General features: G+C 39.9%; 1 protein-coding gene across 2 annotated transcripts in view; it reads left to right on the top strand.

Annotated features, from left to right (window-relative positions):
* The window catches only part of LOC121881499 (protein jagged-1a-like), a 35,449-nt gene that overhangs the window by 15,758 nt on the left and 5,956 nt on the right, over positions 1 to 13,735 (top strand). For both annotated transcript variants that reach the window (XM_042389325.1, XM_042389317.1), the window contains exons 5-21: positions 366 to 426; positions 626 to 756; positions 1,232 to 1,351; positions 1,901 to 2,014; positions 2,111 to 2,224; positions 3,347 to 3,460; positions 3,853 to 3,899; positions 5,755 to 5,928; positions 7,911 to 8,061; positions 9,073 to 9,237; positions 9,383 to 9,496; positions 9,622 to 9,735; positions 9,862 to 9,975; positions 10,056 to 10,172; positions 11,218 to 11,245; positions 11,828 to 11,913; positions 13,598 to 13,711. In XM_042389325.1, the coding sequence (XP_042245259.1) occupies positions 366 to 426; positions 626 to 756; positions 1,232 to 1,351; positions 1,901 to 2,014; positions 2,111 to 2,224; positions 3,347 to 3,460; positions 3,853 to 3,899; positions 5,755 to 5,928; positions 7,911 to 8,061; positions 9,073 to 9,237; positions 9,383 to 9,496; positions 9,622 to 9,735; positions 9,862 to 9,975; positions 10,056 to 10,172; positions 11,218 to 11,245; positions 11,828 to 11,913; positions 13,598 to 13,711 (1,878 nt within the window). The remainder of the gene's footprint in view (positions 1 to 365; positions 427 to 625; positions 757 to 1,231; positions 1,352 to 1,900; positions 2,015 to 2,110; positions 2,225 to 3,346; positions 3,461 to 3,852; positions 3,900 to 5,754; positions 5,929 to 7,910; positions 8,062 to 9,072; positions 9,238 to 9,382; positions 9,497 to 9,621; positions 9,736 to 9,861; positions 9,976 to 10,055; positions 10,173 to 11,217; positions 11,246 to 11,827; positions 11,914 to 13,597; positions 13,712 to 13,735) is intronic.

Here is a 13,735-nt window from a genome sequence, read left to right as displayed (position 1 = left end):
ACTAATGGCAACTAAAACTGTTTTATAGTCATCAAATCATATGAAAGGACAGGCTGCTGCCCTCCTTCTGTGCAAAAATGTTTTTAAAAGTTTATCTGAAGCTAATATGAAGCTTCAGCGTCCAAATGAGTCAAATAAAGTAGATATCTTTCAACATTACAGTCTTTTTAGTGCCAAAGTTCCTCTTTTTGTTACTATACTTCATATCTTGTCATATCCAGTATGAACAGGAGGAATAATTAAACCTCTTTACTGTTCATATGGACACCTGACTGCTGGTTTCACAACCGTGAGCGCATCCTCTTCATGTTTTTAATAGATTTCTTCTTCATTTCTATCATAAATCTGTGTGTGTGTGTCTGCAGCGATCTGCAGGCAGGGCTGCAGCACTGAACATGGATCCTGTAAAGTTCCTGGAGAGTGCAAGTAAGAACCAACACACACACACACACACAAGCAACACACATGTTTAGCTTTTTGCCTTTATTTGACAGTAACAGTAGAGATAAGGAGACTTTTTATTTAACCAGATTCATTTCACTCCCCACAAGTCAGAATCTACTCATGTTGACAGTATTTTTATGATTAGTATACTAAAATAAATGTGTGTGTGTGTGTGTGTCAGGTGTCTGTATGGCTGGCAGGGTGAGTACTGTGATCAGTGCATCCCTCATCCCGGCTGTGTTCACGGCAGCTGTGTGGAGCCCTGGCAGTGTCTCTGCGACACCAACTATGGAGGACAGCTGTGTGACAAAGGTACACACACACACACACACACACACACACACACTAACCCTGACACTCCAACTATATCCAAACCTAAACCTGATTCTACCTTAAACCAAGTCTTAACCTTTAAACAGCCCGTTGAAGCTGTGAAGATCAGACAAAATGTCATTAAGACTGGCATAAAAGTAGAACATGATGATGATGATGATGATGATGATGATGATGATGATGATGATGGGGAACTTTTCTATGAATGTTTGCTTTTCACCTTTGTAAGTTTTTAATTGGAGAGTTTTAAGATAGAAACTCTTATTTTGGTAGGAAGACGTTCGCGGTTGAATCTTTTGGACGAAGAATGAAGGTTGAAGTTCTGGAGGGAAATGTGTTTATTTATTATTTATTATTATTTATACATGAAAAGCCTTGATGACTGATTATTGATTGATTATTATTGTTTTATTAGCTGCCTGATTATTAAGCTTTTTTTTTTTTGTTCCTGCAGATTTGAACACGTGCAGGACGCGTCAGCCATGTTTGAACGGAGGAACCTGCAGCAACACGGGACCTGATAAATACCACTGCTCCTGTCCCGACGGCTTCTCCGGCGTCAACTGTCAGAGAGGTGAGCGGCGAAGGAGAGCGTTCAGCTGTGTCTGTCATGTTTATTTACAGCAGGATTGAAATAAAGAAATAGATATATATTAACATTGGGGATAAAATAGAATAAAACCATGAAAACGATGGATATCATGTTGAATTCCAGATTAATAAAGCAGTTTTTTAGATGACATTTTATTTGTGAAAGCTAAAAGCAAAAAAATGCCAGAATTCTCTAAATCCAGCATCTTTAATGTGAATATATTCTGGTTTCTTTAGTCATTTTTAGACATTTTTCACCATATTCTGACATTTTATGGACCAAACGACTTATCAATGAATCTATCCATTCATTTCTCAATTTAATTGATAATTAAAAGTTAGTTAAAATGTTCCTCAGTAGCTCCGTCATCAGGTTTCTTTCTTCTGGGGGTCACTGCTTTCATTTTTACAAGAAGAGGGAGTCTTAGTCACATAATATCAGGTTTATTTCATGTATATATCTGTAGAGTTTGGACTGATAATCACTTAATAAAACCCTCGTTTTCCACCGTTATTGTTCTCCGTGTGTCAGCTGACCACGCCTGTCTGTCCGACCCCTGCTTGAACGGAGGCAGCTGTGTGGAAACCAGTCAGGGGTTTGAGTGTCGCTGCGCCGCCGGATGGACCGGACCGTCCTGCTCCATCAGTGAGACGTCTTTTACACCCTTCCATCTTTTTTTTTTTTATTATCTGAGCCTCTGCGGAGCTTCATGTTTCTAATGAATCTTCTGTTTGTCTCTAGATGTGGACGAGTGTCTGGTGAACCCCTGCAGTCACGGAGGAACCTGCCAGGACCTGATCAACGGATTCAAGTGCACCTGTCCTCCTCAGTGGACCGGAAAGACCTGCCTCATCGGTCAGTGTTTCTCTCCATTGTTTGTTGTTGGGGAATGTAACATCGGAGAGGGTTGGGAGGCTGTTTAGGGAACCTATGATTCATGTATTCCTTCGTGGGGATTTGCCATCAATGGATCTCAAGTTTTATATAAAACTTGGTCGTCCGCCTGCTTCTCGCTGGGACTGCTGAGGTTTTTTCCTAATCTCCAGGATCATCCCAGGAGGGAATGGTTGTGGTTTGGAGGCTTAGCGCCCCGGAACGTCTCGCCGCAGCGCTAATCCACCGCCGACCACCGGCCACATGCTCCTCAACCTTCGACTGTGGCTGGTTGGGTTTGGTCTGCCAGGAGCCCGTTTTCCACTGATGAATAATCTGAGACGCCTCCGCCACCGAGCTGCCGAGGACTTTCGAGTTTAACCCGACTACACTGTTTATGTTGGATCGTCCCAGTGACTCAGGAATGATATTTGTTCAGTCTGTTGTCAGCCCGCTGACCTTTGACCTCTGTGCACTTGTGTTGGTTGTTAATTGACGGCAATGGAAGCTAATGAAGCGTCCTGTTGTGGTAAAACTGGTTTGTCAACTTCAGGACATAGAAAACTGGTGATGGTGATTAGTCAATTAATTGAATAATCGATCGACAGAAAATCTGCAACTAATTTGATAAAAATCCTTGTTTATTATTTATTATATATCCTTATTTTATCCTTTTTTTAAATAAATATGCTCCAAATTTTCTGTTTTCAGCTCCTTGAATGTGATTATTAATGCATTTCTTTGTCACACATGACAGTAAACTGAATATCTTTGGGTTTTGGACTAAAATAAAACATTTAAATATTATTATTATTATTATTATTATTATTATTACTTTTAAATATTATTCATTACTCATTAAATAAGTGGCCTTTTACACATCTGTGGGTTTCAGACAAGTTACAACCATTTTCATTGTTTTCCTACGTTTTATAGACTTCTGTAATTGATGAACGGAACGAAGTCGAATCAATAAAGAGTTTAAAAGTCGCAGCTGTGAATCAGGACCAGCAGACAGCAGAAACCCCTGCTGTCTGCAGGACGCCCGCCGTATTCCCTCCCTCTAATCTGTTTTTATTCTGTTTGTTTATTGTTTCATCTCAGACGCCAACGAGTGTGCAGAAAACCCCTGCGTCAACGCCAACTCCTGCCGCAACCTGATTGGAGGATACTTCTGCGAGTGCCTCCCGGGTTGGACGGGCCAGAACTGCGACAGCAGTGAGTACCGACCGACTCCCAACAGAACAATAAGAATCTGTGTAACCAGGAGGAGACCAGCAGCAATAACAGTTATCTTTATTTGTATATGAAACACTTAGTTTGGAGGTTTTTGCTCCAAAACAGAGACGATGTAAAGTGAAATATACTTCTACTGCAGCTCAACAGGGAAGCAGGGCAGTATGAAAATGACCTCTAACATATGGAAAAGAAGTAGAGAGATGAAGAAACCAGCGGGTAGTTTTATCTCCAAACCCCCACGATCATGTGAAGGTTTCTGCTGACGTCCAACAGCTTATCTGAAGGAAAACTGGTCTTTTTTGTGTTTCTGCTGTGACTGAAATCTTTTCAAACGAGCTCATTTTTTTAAACTTGTAAAATTATTCCTGCAGATATTAACGACTGTCGAGGTCAGTGTCAGAACGGAGCCACATGCAAGGTGAGTCAGTTTGAGTTTTGGTTGATTTACACATTTTCTTTCTGCAACACACTCTCACTTTTTACCCCCAATGAGCTATAAACAGAAAATGCTGAGCCGTGTGTGTGTGTGTGTGTGGTCTCCATGACAACAGCAGATCAGATTACTCAAAACGTTCTCATTGCTCTACAGAAAATAAACAGTCTGTCCTGATTCTTTTCAAATGCTGATTGCATTTTTTTTTTTCTGCCATTCTTCTTCTCACAATGGCCTTTTTTGTTTACTGATACGAAGCAGATTATATTTCATTAGCAGCAGCAGCAGCAGTATCAGTGTATTGTAGAGAGACGGAGCAGACTGTACACAGTTCAGTTTGATTTTGCAGGATTTATGGTTCAATGTCATCACAAAACATTTACATAAATCACAGTGAAAGTAGCTGAAAACAACAAACCATAGACGCTGTAACTTTGCTTCTATATGGATCATTTAACGCTGGTTGTGGGATGATTTCATCCCCGAAAAAGCTTGAAAAGTTGAAGTATTCTGACCTCCATGAATGATGCTGCTGAGTTCTGCAAAAAACTAACAGTCGTAATAACAGAGAAAAGCTAACGTCTTCATATTTGATGCTTCAGATGAAGATTTGACACAATGGATAATATAACAAGCTTTTAAAATACAACACATTGTTAAAGATGAAACCAGTGGTTTCCAACCTTTTTGTCTTTTGACGTCTTACAAAAAGCAGTGTGTAGTCGGGGTCACATTTCACATGTCTATGAGTTGTTAACAGCTCCACCAAATAGTGATTTTTCCCTCTAAACTTCTCACATGCTTTCATTTCAATAAATGTTCAAATGATCCAATATTTCAGCAAAAATCAAAGATTAGAGAAAAAGTCCAAAAACTGAAAACAGATTTGTGTATCAGAACTTTGTTTTTTCTTCTTTCCTCTCCCATTAATCATCTCACCACCCCTCAGATTTATCTGCTGACCCTTTGGAGGGGCCCGACCCCTAGGTTGGGAACCACTGGACTAAACTAGCTAACTGTATATAAAGTAGTGTAAACTAGCTCCACCTCCAGCAGCTACAACAGTAACATGCTGCTCTAACACTGATGCTTCACTATTAATAATCTAATGATGTCATATATAATAATATATCAGTCAGAGGGACCAAACCACTACTTTTACTGCAATACTTTAACTACATCAAGCTCATAATACTTATGTACTTTTACTGCAATACTTTAACTACATCAAGCTCATAATACTTATGTACTTTTACTGCAATACTTTAACTACATCAAGCTCATAATACTTATGTACTTTTACTGCAATACTTTAACTACATCAAGCTCATAATACTTATGTACTTTTACTGTAGTAGGATTCTTCATGCAGGATTTTTACTTGTATTGGAGTATTTTTACGTTGCTGTATTAGTTCTTTTACTTCTGTCATGATTGCAGAACTTGCAAACACACAATAAAGAGGAAATGATACTAGCTGTTAGCGTGGTCGCTACAACAAAATTTTTCTCATTAGCTTGATGCTAACATTGTTTTTTAATATTTTTCTACAATTAACAGCTCAGACCTTCGCACATTTTACTTGTTAAACATTTAAAACATCCTGTGTGAAGAGAAAACACTGTCAGTCTTAAAAATGAGCGTGTAGATAAAATTATAGACTTTTGTTTTCTGTTGTTGTGCTAAATTAGCAGTACTGGATATTTTCTGCTCTTGCTAGCTGTCGGTTCTGCCCTCCAGACTTGATTTCAGATCATTTCTCTTTGAAAATTAACATACAGAAGTAATATTATGATCCTTTTAATAAATAGTAAAGAAGTCATCTTCTCCCTCCACTCAGGACCTGGTCAACAGTTATAAATGTGTGTGCGCTCCGGGTTTCGGCGGCGAACACTGTGAGAAAGACGTGGATGAGTGCACCAGCGGGCCGTGCCTCAACGGCGGCCGTTGCCATGACGAGGTCAACGGCTTCCACTGCCTGTGTCCACCTGGTTTCTCTGGACGACGCTGTCAGGTGAGCAGTCGCTAAGCAACGGCCACTTTTTCCCAATCTGGTAAACAGAAACGGGAACTGTGTTTTTTCCACAATCTGACCTCCAGCTTCACCTCAAAACCACCAGTTTAAAGACCAGTGATCATTAATATTTACGTTCAGTTCAGGTCAAAGAGCAGCAGGTCAAACTATGTCAGGAAATTCTTACTTTGCAGTAAAAAAGGAGATGGAACAGCACAGATTAAGAGGTTTAAAAGCAGTTACATACAAAAATAGAGTAAATATTGAATAATAAAGGTGCATTCTGAATGTACAGGTTCATATGTGCAAACAGAAACAGAGTGAAGTGTGCAGATTTGCCACAATAAAAGTCTTATATACATAACAGCCTAATAATAATGTAACAGTGCTTCAGTCAAAGTTATTCTGAATATACTTGAAGCACAGCAGGGTAGTGCAACATGTCCTGAACTGTGCTAATTCAAGTAGAAATGAATATTTTTACATTTCACAATCATTTTTACATTTGAAAGCAGAAATAAAGACTATTTCATGAAGTCTGAAGAAAATCCCCCCCCTTTCATTTACGAGCTACCAGCTAGGAATGTAAAACTTTGAATAGGACGTAGTATTAACAGTATTAACTGACCACATACACACAAACATCTGGCAGCTGGCGACACTTTTCCATCTGGTTTTGGTAACTTTTGTTTCGCAGATTTGACCTGCATCCATAAACTGGGAAAAAGAGAGGGGGGGGGGAATAGTGAACTTCCAGATTTGAAAAGTTAAATAGGTGGTGTGGAAAATATGTCAAAACTCTAACAAGCACTTTTCACTTAAAGTTGTCGTCCAGAAGCTGTCGACAAACATCTGAACATGACAGAAATAATGACTTGAACTGGAAACATTTACCACGTCTAAAAATCAGTCACTTATAATTTAATGTGTTGATGTGAGATGTGTTGCTAGATGCAGCGGCCTGATTAAACTCTCCATGTTTCACAGTTTAGCTCCTTTTTTTTCTTCTTCTTCTTCTTCACAGTTTTCCTCTTTTATTTAGTTCAGCTGGTTCATCATCCTCACTTCATGTTCTGAGATAGATTTGCTTTTAATAAGAGATATTATATACTGAGCGTGTTAAAGATACATATTCATTTATAAGCTTTTCACCGTTTCTATCCGGATCAACACTGGATTCGGTTTCCGTTAACTTTTATCCTCTGAAAGGTTGGTTGCTGATCTGTAACTGGTTACCATGGAGACAGTTTGATATAAAAATGGAGCAACATTCATTATTGTGCCAAACAGCCTGTGCAGGTGTTACATTCCTGCTAACATCTCAACACAGAAGAATAGATGAAGCAGGTTTTACTGTGCTGCTGATGTTTTATTTAACACTTGACTCATGCGAAGCTAACAAGGATAATGAGTCTGAACCATAGACTGTATAAAAATATGGACGTCGTTACCGTGACGTCACTCGTTGGTTTCTGAGGAGCGGTTTTGAAGCTCAAAGCGAGCCGCTCCGGCCGTCGCCATCTTGGCAGTGCGTGACGCTGCCTAACTCCCAGCCAATCAAAAATGGGCAAAGAGGCGGGGCCGAATGGCTGAAACAAGCCACCTAGCGGCTGGCGGACCTGTCACTCAAAGCAGCCATGTCCTTCATTATGCATAACTTTACGGTTTAATAAAATTTAAACGGGTGAGTTATAAAAAAATTCACCCCCCGTACAGTTGTCATGAAAGAGGAAATTAGCTACAGAGACCAAAACCGTTGTTTGTTCCAGGCTGTAAACATGTTTATTTCTGCTGTAAAGTTGGACATTTTAACATGGGGGTCTATGGGGATTGACTCGCTTTTGGAGTCTCAAGTGGTCGTTCAAGGAACTGCAGTTTTTGGCTTCATTTTTCAACCCCAGAGGTTGCTGCTTGGTTGTACATGTGTATCATTTTTCACTGTTGTGAAATTGTTTTCTCTCCCTCCGTCCACCACACCACAGCTGGATATCGATTACTGCCTCCACGGCCCGTGTCAAAACGGCGGCCAGTGTTTCAACCTGGCGGCCGACTACGTCTGTAAATGTCCCGAAGACTACGAGGGCAGGAACTGCTCGCGCCTGAAGGACCACTGCCGCACCACGCCCTGCAAAGGTTCACATCCATCTCATGTTTTAACGTCATGTCTAACCGCTCAGATGGTTTATTGACAGAAAAATTTGCAACACTGATATTTTATGGTCATAGTTTCCATAATTTCCTAGAAAGGATCTGAAATGGGACTGTAAATTATTGGGAAGATTCTTGGAAAGGTCTTTTGTAATTTGGTACTAACTACAGTGTTCAATTGCTCCACTACAATTATATATTTATACAAGCATTAATAATTTATTTGCTTCTAGAGTCTTTTTTACTGCACTCAACCAGCTGCAAAAATGTGCAATATGTCTACCGGCAAGTATCCAGTTCAACCAGTCGAAAGTTTGGAAGAATCTAAAATATGAAACATATTTTGGTTTATTTAACTTTTTTTTTTTTTTACTACATGATTCAATATGTTATTTTATAGTTTTGATGTCTTCAGTATTGTTCTACTATGTAGAAACTAGTAAAAATAAAGAAAAACCCTTGAATGAGTCGGCGTGTCCAAACTTTTGACTGGTGCTGTATATGGAGGATAAAGTTTGCAATAATAAACAAATAGTGAATTCATATTTTCTTGGGTTTAAATGGATCGTCTCTCTCTAATTGACTTTATTTCCCCATAATTAATAGCACATTATAAAGCTCTTTCCAGGAAATACTCAGCAAAACAGACCCGTAAAATAAAGTGTCAAGAATCCTGAAATATTTGCAGGATGTAATAGCCGAGGCTAATGCTAACAAAGCTATTTTACGCTGGTCTGGAAAATTAATTTAAGTCTAGAAATCTGAAGTCTGTAGAAATATCTGTAAATAGTGATTTTTCGATTATTGCTGCCATTCTAAAGCTTCCTTTCTTATTCTAGTTTAACGGCTAACGGATGCAAATTAGCTTCAAGCTAACTCCAGTGCAGTGCATCGTTTACTGTCCTGTTCAATAAATTAAATCAAATTAATGATCACAGAAGTCAAAGTTGTACAAAGACTCACTCTGTTCTTTCTTGAAACCGATTCTCCCTCCAGTGATTGACAGCTGCACGGTGGCGGTGGCGTCTAATAGCACTCCGGGTGGGGTGCGTTTGATTTCGTCCAACGTGTGCGGCCCCCACGGGCGGTGCCGGAGCCACGCCGGCGGACAGTTCAGCTGCGAGTGTGAGGAAGGATTCACCGGCACCTACTGTCACGAGAGTGAGTTTGAACAGTGTTTTATTTTAAATATAAATATATATTTATAAAAACACATTTATAATAAAATGTAAGTAATATAAACTTGTTTTTTATGTGTGTTTGCATCATAATTGATGATTTGTCTTTGTCTCTTTCCGCTTTCCAGATATTAATGACTGTGAGAGCGCCCCCTGTCTGAACGGAGGAACCTGTATTGATAAAGTCAGTCAGTATCAGTGTATCTGTGCTGAAGGCTGGAACGGCCCCACCTGCCAGAACAGTGAGCTCCTCCTCCTCCTCCTCCTCTTCTTCCTCCTTCACTCTTCTTCCTCAGCAGTTTGAACGGTGCACGGCGGCCATGTTTGAGGTGTTTTAATGGTTTTTTGTTGTCTTGTTGTCGTTCAGACATCGATGACTGCAGCTCCGCTCCCTGTCAGAATCGAGGCGTCTGTCGAGATCTGGTCAACGACTTTTACTGCGAATGTAACAACGACTGGAAGGGAAAGACCTGTCACTCAAGTAAGCCCCGCCCACACATGTGTGTGATTGTCTGCTCAGTGTTTTGGTCGTCTGTGTGTCTCAGATGAGTTCTGTGACTCTCTGCCGTAGTTTCAACTCACTGAAGTTTTATTTTTTTACTTCCAGGAGAGAGTCAGTGTGACGAGGAGACCTGTAACAACGGAGGAACCTGCTACGACGAAGGAGACACCTTCAAGTGTCTGTGCCCTGCAGGCTGGGAGGGAACCACCTGTAACATCGGTCAGTGATAAAACACAAACACGTCGGTCATACGAAGACGTTTCTGTTTCTTCTTCTAACAGTCGTGTTTGTGTCTTCAGCAAAGAACAGCAGCTGTCTGCCGAGTCCCTGCGAGAACGGAGGAACCTGCGTGGTGAACAGAGACTCCTTCAGCTGCGTCTGTAAGGACGGCTGGGAGGGCGCCACCTGCAGCCACAGTGAGTCACTGCAGCACATTTACTGTAGATCTCGTTAAACAGACACTCAGAGTCCGTTCTGGATTATTAACAGTTGGTTTTCATCTAGTAAATCATTTCTTAGATTTATATAGTTGGATTTATTACAAACTTAATGGCCTCATGAAATGTAAAAAGTTTTTTTCCACGTTGTTACTTTTTGTTTCCGTCTCCTTCCACTGTCTTTGTCGTTATACGCTAACAGATATCTGGCAGTGATTGTTTGGATTGAATGTAACAGACGTTCATTTATATGTTAGAGTTCTGCACTGCAGGTTTAAGAAACATTATGAAAAGACACATTTAAATAGAAGCTAAAATAAGACATAAAACAGTGTGAGATATGAGTAAAAAGCCTAGAATTTAATAAAAGGCAAACAGAAAACTCTTACTTTTGATTAAAAACTGTTTCCTGTATGTTAATGTGCAGATATTTCCATCAAAACACATCACACACCACCCTTAATTCACCAAACATCATTTTGACAGACTTGGAAATATGCTTTAATCTGTTGATTATTTTCTCAGTTAATAGATTTGATTGGTTCTATAACTTGTCAAAAAATTATTGAAAAATGCCAATCACTCCTTCCCAAATCCCAACATGACGCCTTCAAATGTCTTGTTTTTTTCCACAACCCAAAAACATTCAGTTTACTGTCATAGAGATTAAAGAAACCAGAAAATATTCACATCTGAGAAGCTGAAATCAGAGAATTTGGACGTTTTTTTTCCTTAGAAAATGACTCAAAACGATTAATTATCAAAATAGTTGGCAATTAATCAGTTAATCATTGCAACTGTAATGCTGACATATTATATATAACATTTTGTATTTTAGAATAACAAGTTAACATTTAGCTTTTTACTAACGTTAGCATATTAGGAGGCAATTTCAGCTCAAAATACATATTAGTTTAAAGGTATTCTGTGACATAAGAGGACTTTGTAACTATTGGACACTTTAGTTGGAGTCTGAACTTTTCTGTCATGAACACACTGAACGCTTTGTTTCCTTTATTTTCAGATGCCAACGACTGCAGTCCTCAACCCTGGTGAGTCAAACTGATTTATCCCCATAAACGTATCTGAGCTTTGGATGTTCAGGAAGACACAAAAAATGAGCAAAAACCGTCTTTTTATCTTTAGTAAAATAAAGTATTTTTGACATTATCCAAAAGGGTTTTAGAAGCACAAGGTGTCAGCATGTCATAACATTTGGAGTTGTGATGTTTTCAGTGATAAACTGTCATATTCTGCACCATATTCTCCTCTTTGGCCTCCTCTTCATCGGTTGTTCTTTCACCGAATCAAATCTGGAACAAAACGGGAACAAAACAACACAGCAGCTGCCAGTTTCAGTTTTTATCTGCTTGGCTCCGTCTTTACTCTCCAACCCACAGAGTCAGAAATTATTCATATCTTTGAAAAACAAAAATGTGAAAAAGTAGATGTTTTTCTGTCTATAATTAAGATTCGGGTTAGGCCTGAGGGTTCCAGCTCAGTTAAGGTCGGGGGTTATTGATTTATAGTGACGCTTTTTCTTGTGGGAAATTGTGATGAATTCTGATTTACAGCTTTTTTTTTCCAGCTGACTCAGACAGAAAGAATCATTTTCTGTTGTGTTTTTCTTGCAGTTATAACAGCGGGACCTGCGTCGATGGAGACAACTGGTATCGGTGTGAATGTGCTCCGGGGTTCGCTGGTCCAGACTGCAGGATCAGTGAGTGTCAACCTTTGACCCCTCAAACTTATTCTCCATCTGTTTCTCTATTTATCTCCCCCTCGCTCTCATTTTCTGCCTTTTTCTTTTTCTCTACTTTACTCTTCAGTCTGTCTTTCTGCCTCAGTGCCTTTCAGCCAGGCTTCGGTTTATGTTACTGCAGGTCAGCGTGTGTGGCAGCACTCAGAGGAAAGCAGGACTTTATGGATATTTTCTTAAAAAATCTCTTACAAAACACAGCAGCTGAGATCACGGCCGATCACACCTCAGACATTGCACAATCTTTTGTTTTCTCCAGAGTCAGATGTTTCAGATTAATTTCATGTCTGTGTGTCCAGAACAGAGACAAGTCCAGGACGTGTTTAGCCTAGCTTAGCACAAAGACTGGAAGCAAGAGGAAACTGTTAGCCTATCTTAGCATAAAGACTGGAAGCAAGAGGAAACTGTTAACCTAGCTTAGCATAAAGACTGGAAGCAAGGGGAAACTGTTAGTCTAGCTTAGCATAAAGACTGGAAGCAAGGGGAAACTGTTAGCCTAGCTTAGCACAAAGACTGGAAGCAAGAGGAAACTGTTAACCTAGCTTAGCATAAAGACTGGAAGCAAGGGGAAACTGTTAGCCTAGCTTAGCATAAAGACTGGAAGCAAGGGGAAACTGTCAGCCTAGCTTAGCACAAAGACTGGAAGCAAGGGGAAACTGTTAGCCTAGCTTAGCACAAAGACTGGAAGCAAGGGGAAACCGACTTGAAGCAAGGGGAAACTGTTAGCCTAGCTTAGCATAAAGACTGGAAGCAAGAGGAAACTGTTAGCCTAGCATAGCACAAAGACTGGAAGCAAGGAGAAACTGTTAGCCTAGCTCAGCACAAAGACTGGAAGCAAGGGGAAACCGACTTGAAGCAAGGGGAAACTGTTAACCTAGCTTAGCACAAAGACTGAAAGCAAAGGGAAACCGTTAGCCTATCTTAGCACAAAGACTGGAAGCAAGGGGAAACCGTTAGCCTAGCTTAGCACAAAGACTGGAAGCAAAGGGAAACCGTTAGCCTATCTTAGCACAAAGACTGGAAGCAAGGGGAAACCGTTAGCCGTGCTCCAACAGTGAGATGGTACGAGTGCAGATATGATCATTAGTACAGGTTACAGAACTGTACCTGGTTCTACAGTTTTCTTCGTCTTTCTTTAAGAAGAAGAACTTTCAATCTTTAAAGAAGCGAAAATGTCAAATTTTGACTTTTATTATCAACCATTGATTGATAATGAAAATAATCTTTAGCTGCTGCCCTTATTATTACTTTTGTTGGATTTCAAAAGTGAAAATGATGTTAAAAGTTTGACTCCAACAGATTTTAAAACAGACACATACGTCACATTTTCTCTCATCAAGTCGTCAGTAACACATCTGCCAATTGATCAGTTGGACCATATGAAGTAATTTGAAAAACACCAAATATATTTCTGATATGATGGCTCCATTTTTAGCTGCAACTTCTACTTGAACTTTGACTTTTGTCTTTGGCTGCTCTGTTCTTCATGTATAATTATCTATGTTGAGTTTCAGTGTGAAAACCAGAATAACAAGCCGAGCTGGTTTCTCTTTGTTACTAAAGACAAATTAATTTACAGAGGATGGTTCTGTTTCTATGAAAGGAAAATAATGACAAACACCCAACTGTCACTCTTCTCCTGCAGACATCAATGAGTGCCAGTCGTCTCCCTGCGCCTTCGGTTCCACCTGCGTGGATGAAATCAACGGTTACCGCTGCGTCTGTCCGCCAGGAAGAACCGGCGCTCGCTGCCAAGAAGGTAAAACCTGCACCAGTCTATATA

The sequence above is a fragment of the Thunnus maccoyii genome, chromosome 2, assembly GCF_910596095.1.
Source record: "Thunnus maccoyii chromosome 2, fThuMac1.1, whole genome shotgun sequence".
Taxonomy (NCBI): domain Eukaryota; kingdom Metazoa; phylum Chordata; class Actinopteri; order Scombriformes; family Scombridae; genus Thunnus; species Thunnus maccoyii.
The sequence above is the reverse complement of the archived record's forward strand: the minus strand, read 5'-3'. Positions and strand labels throughout refer to the sequence as shown.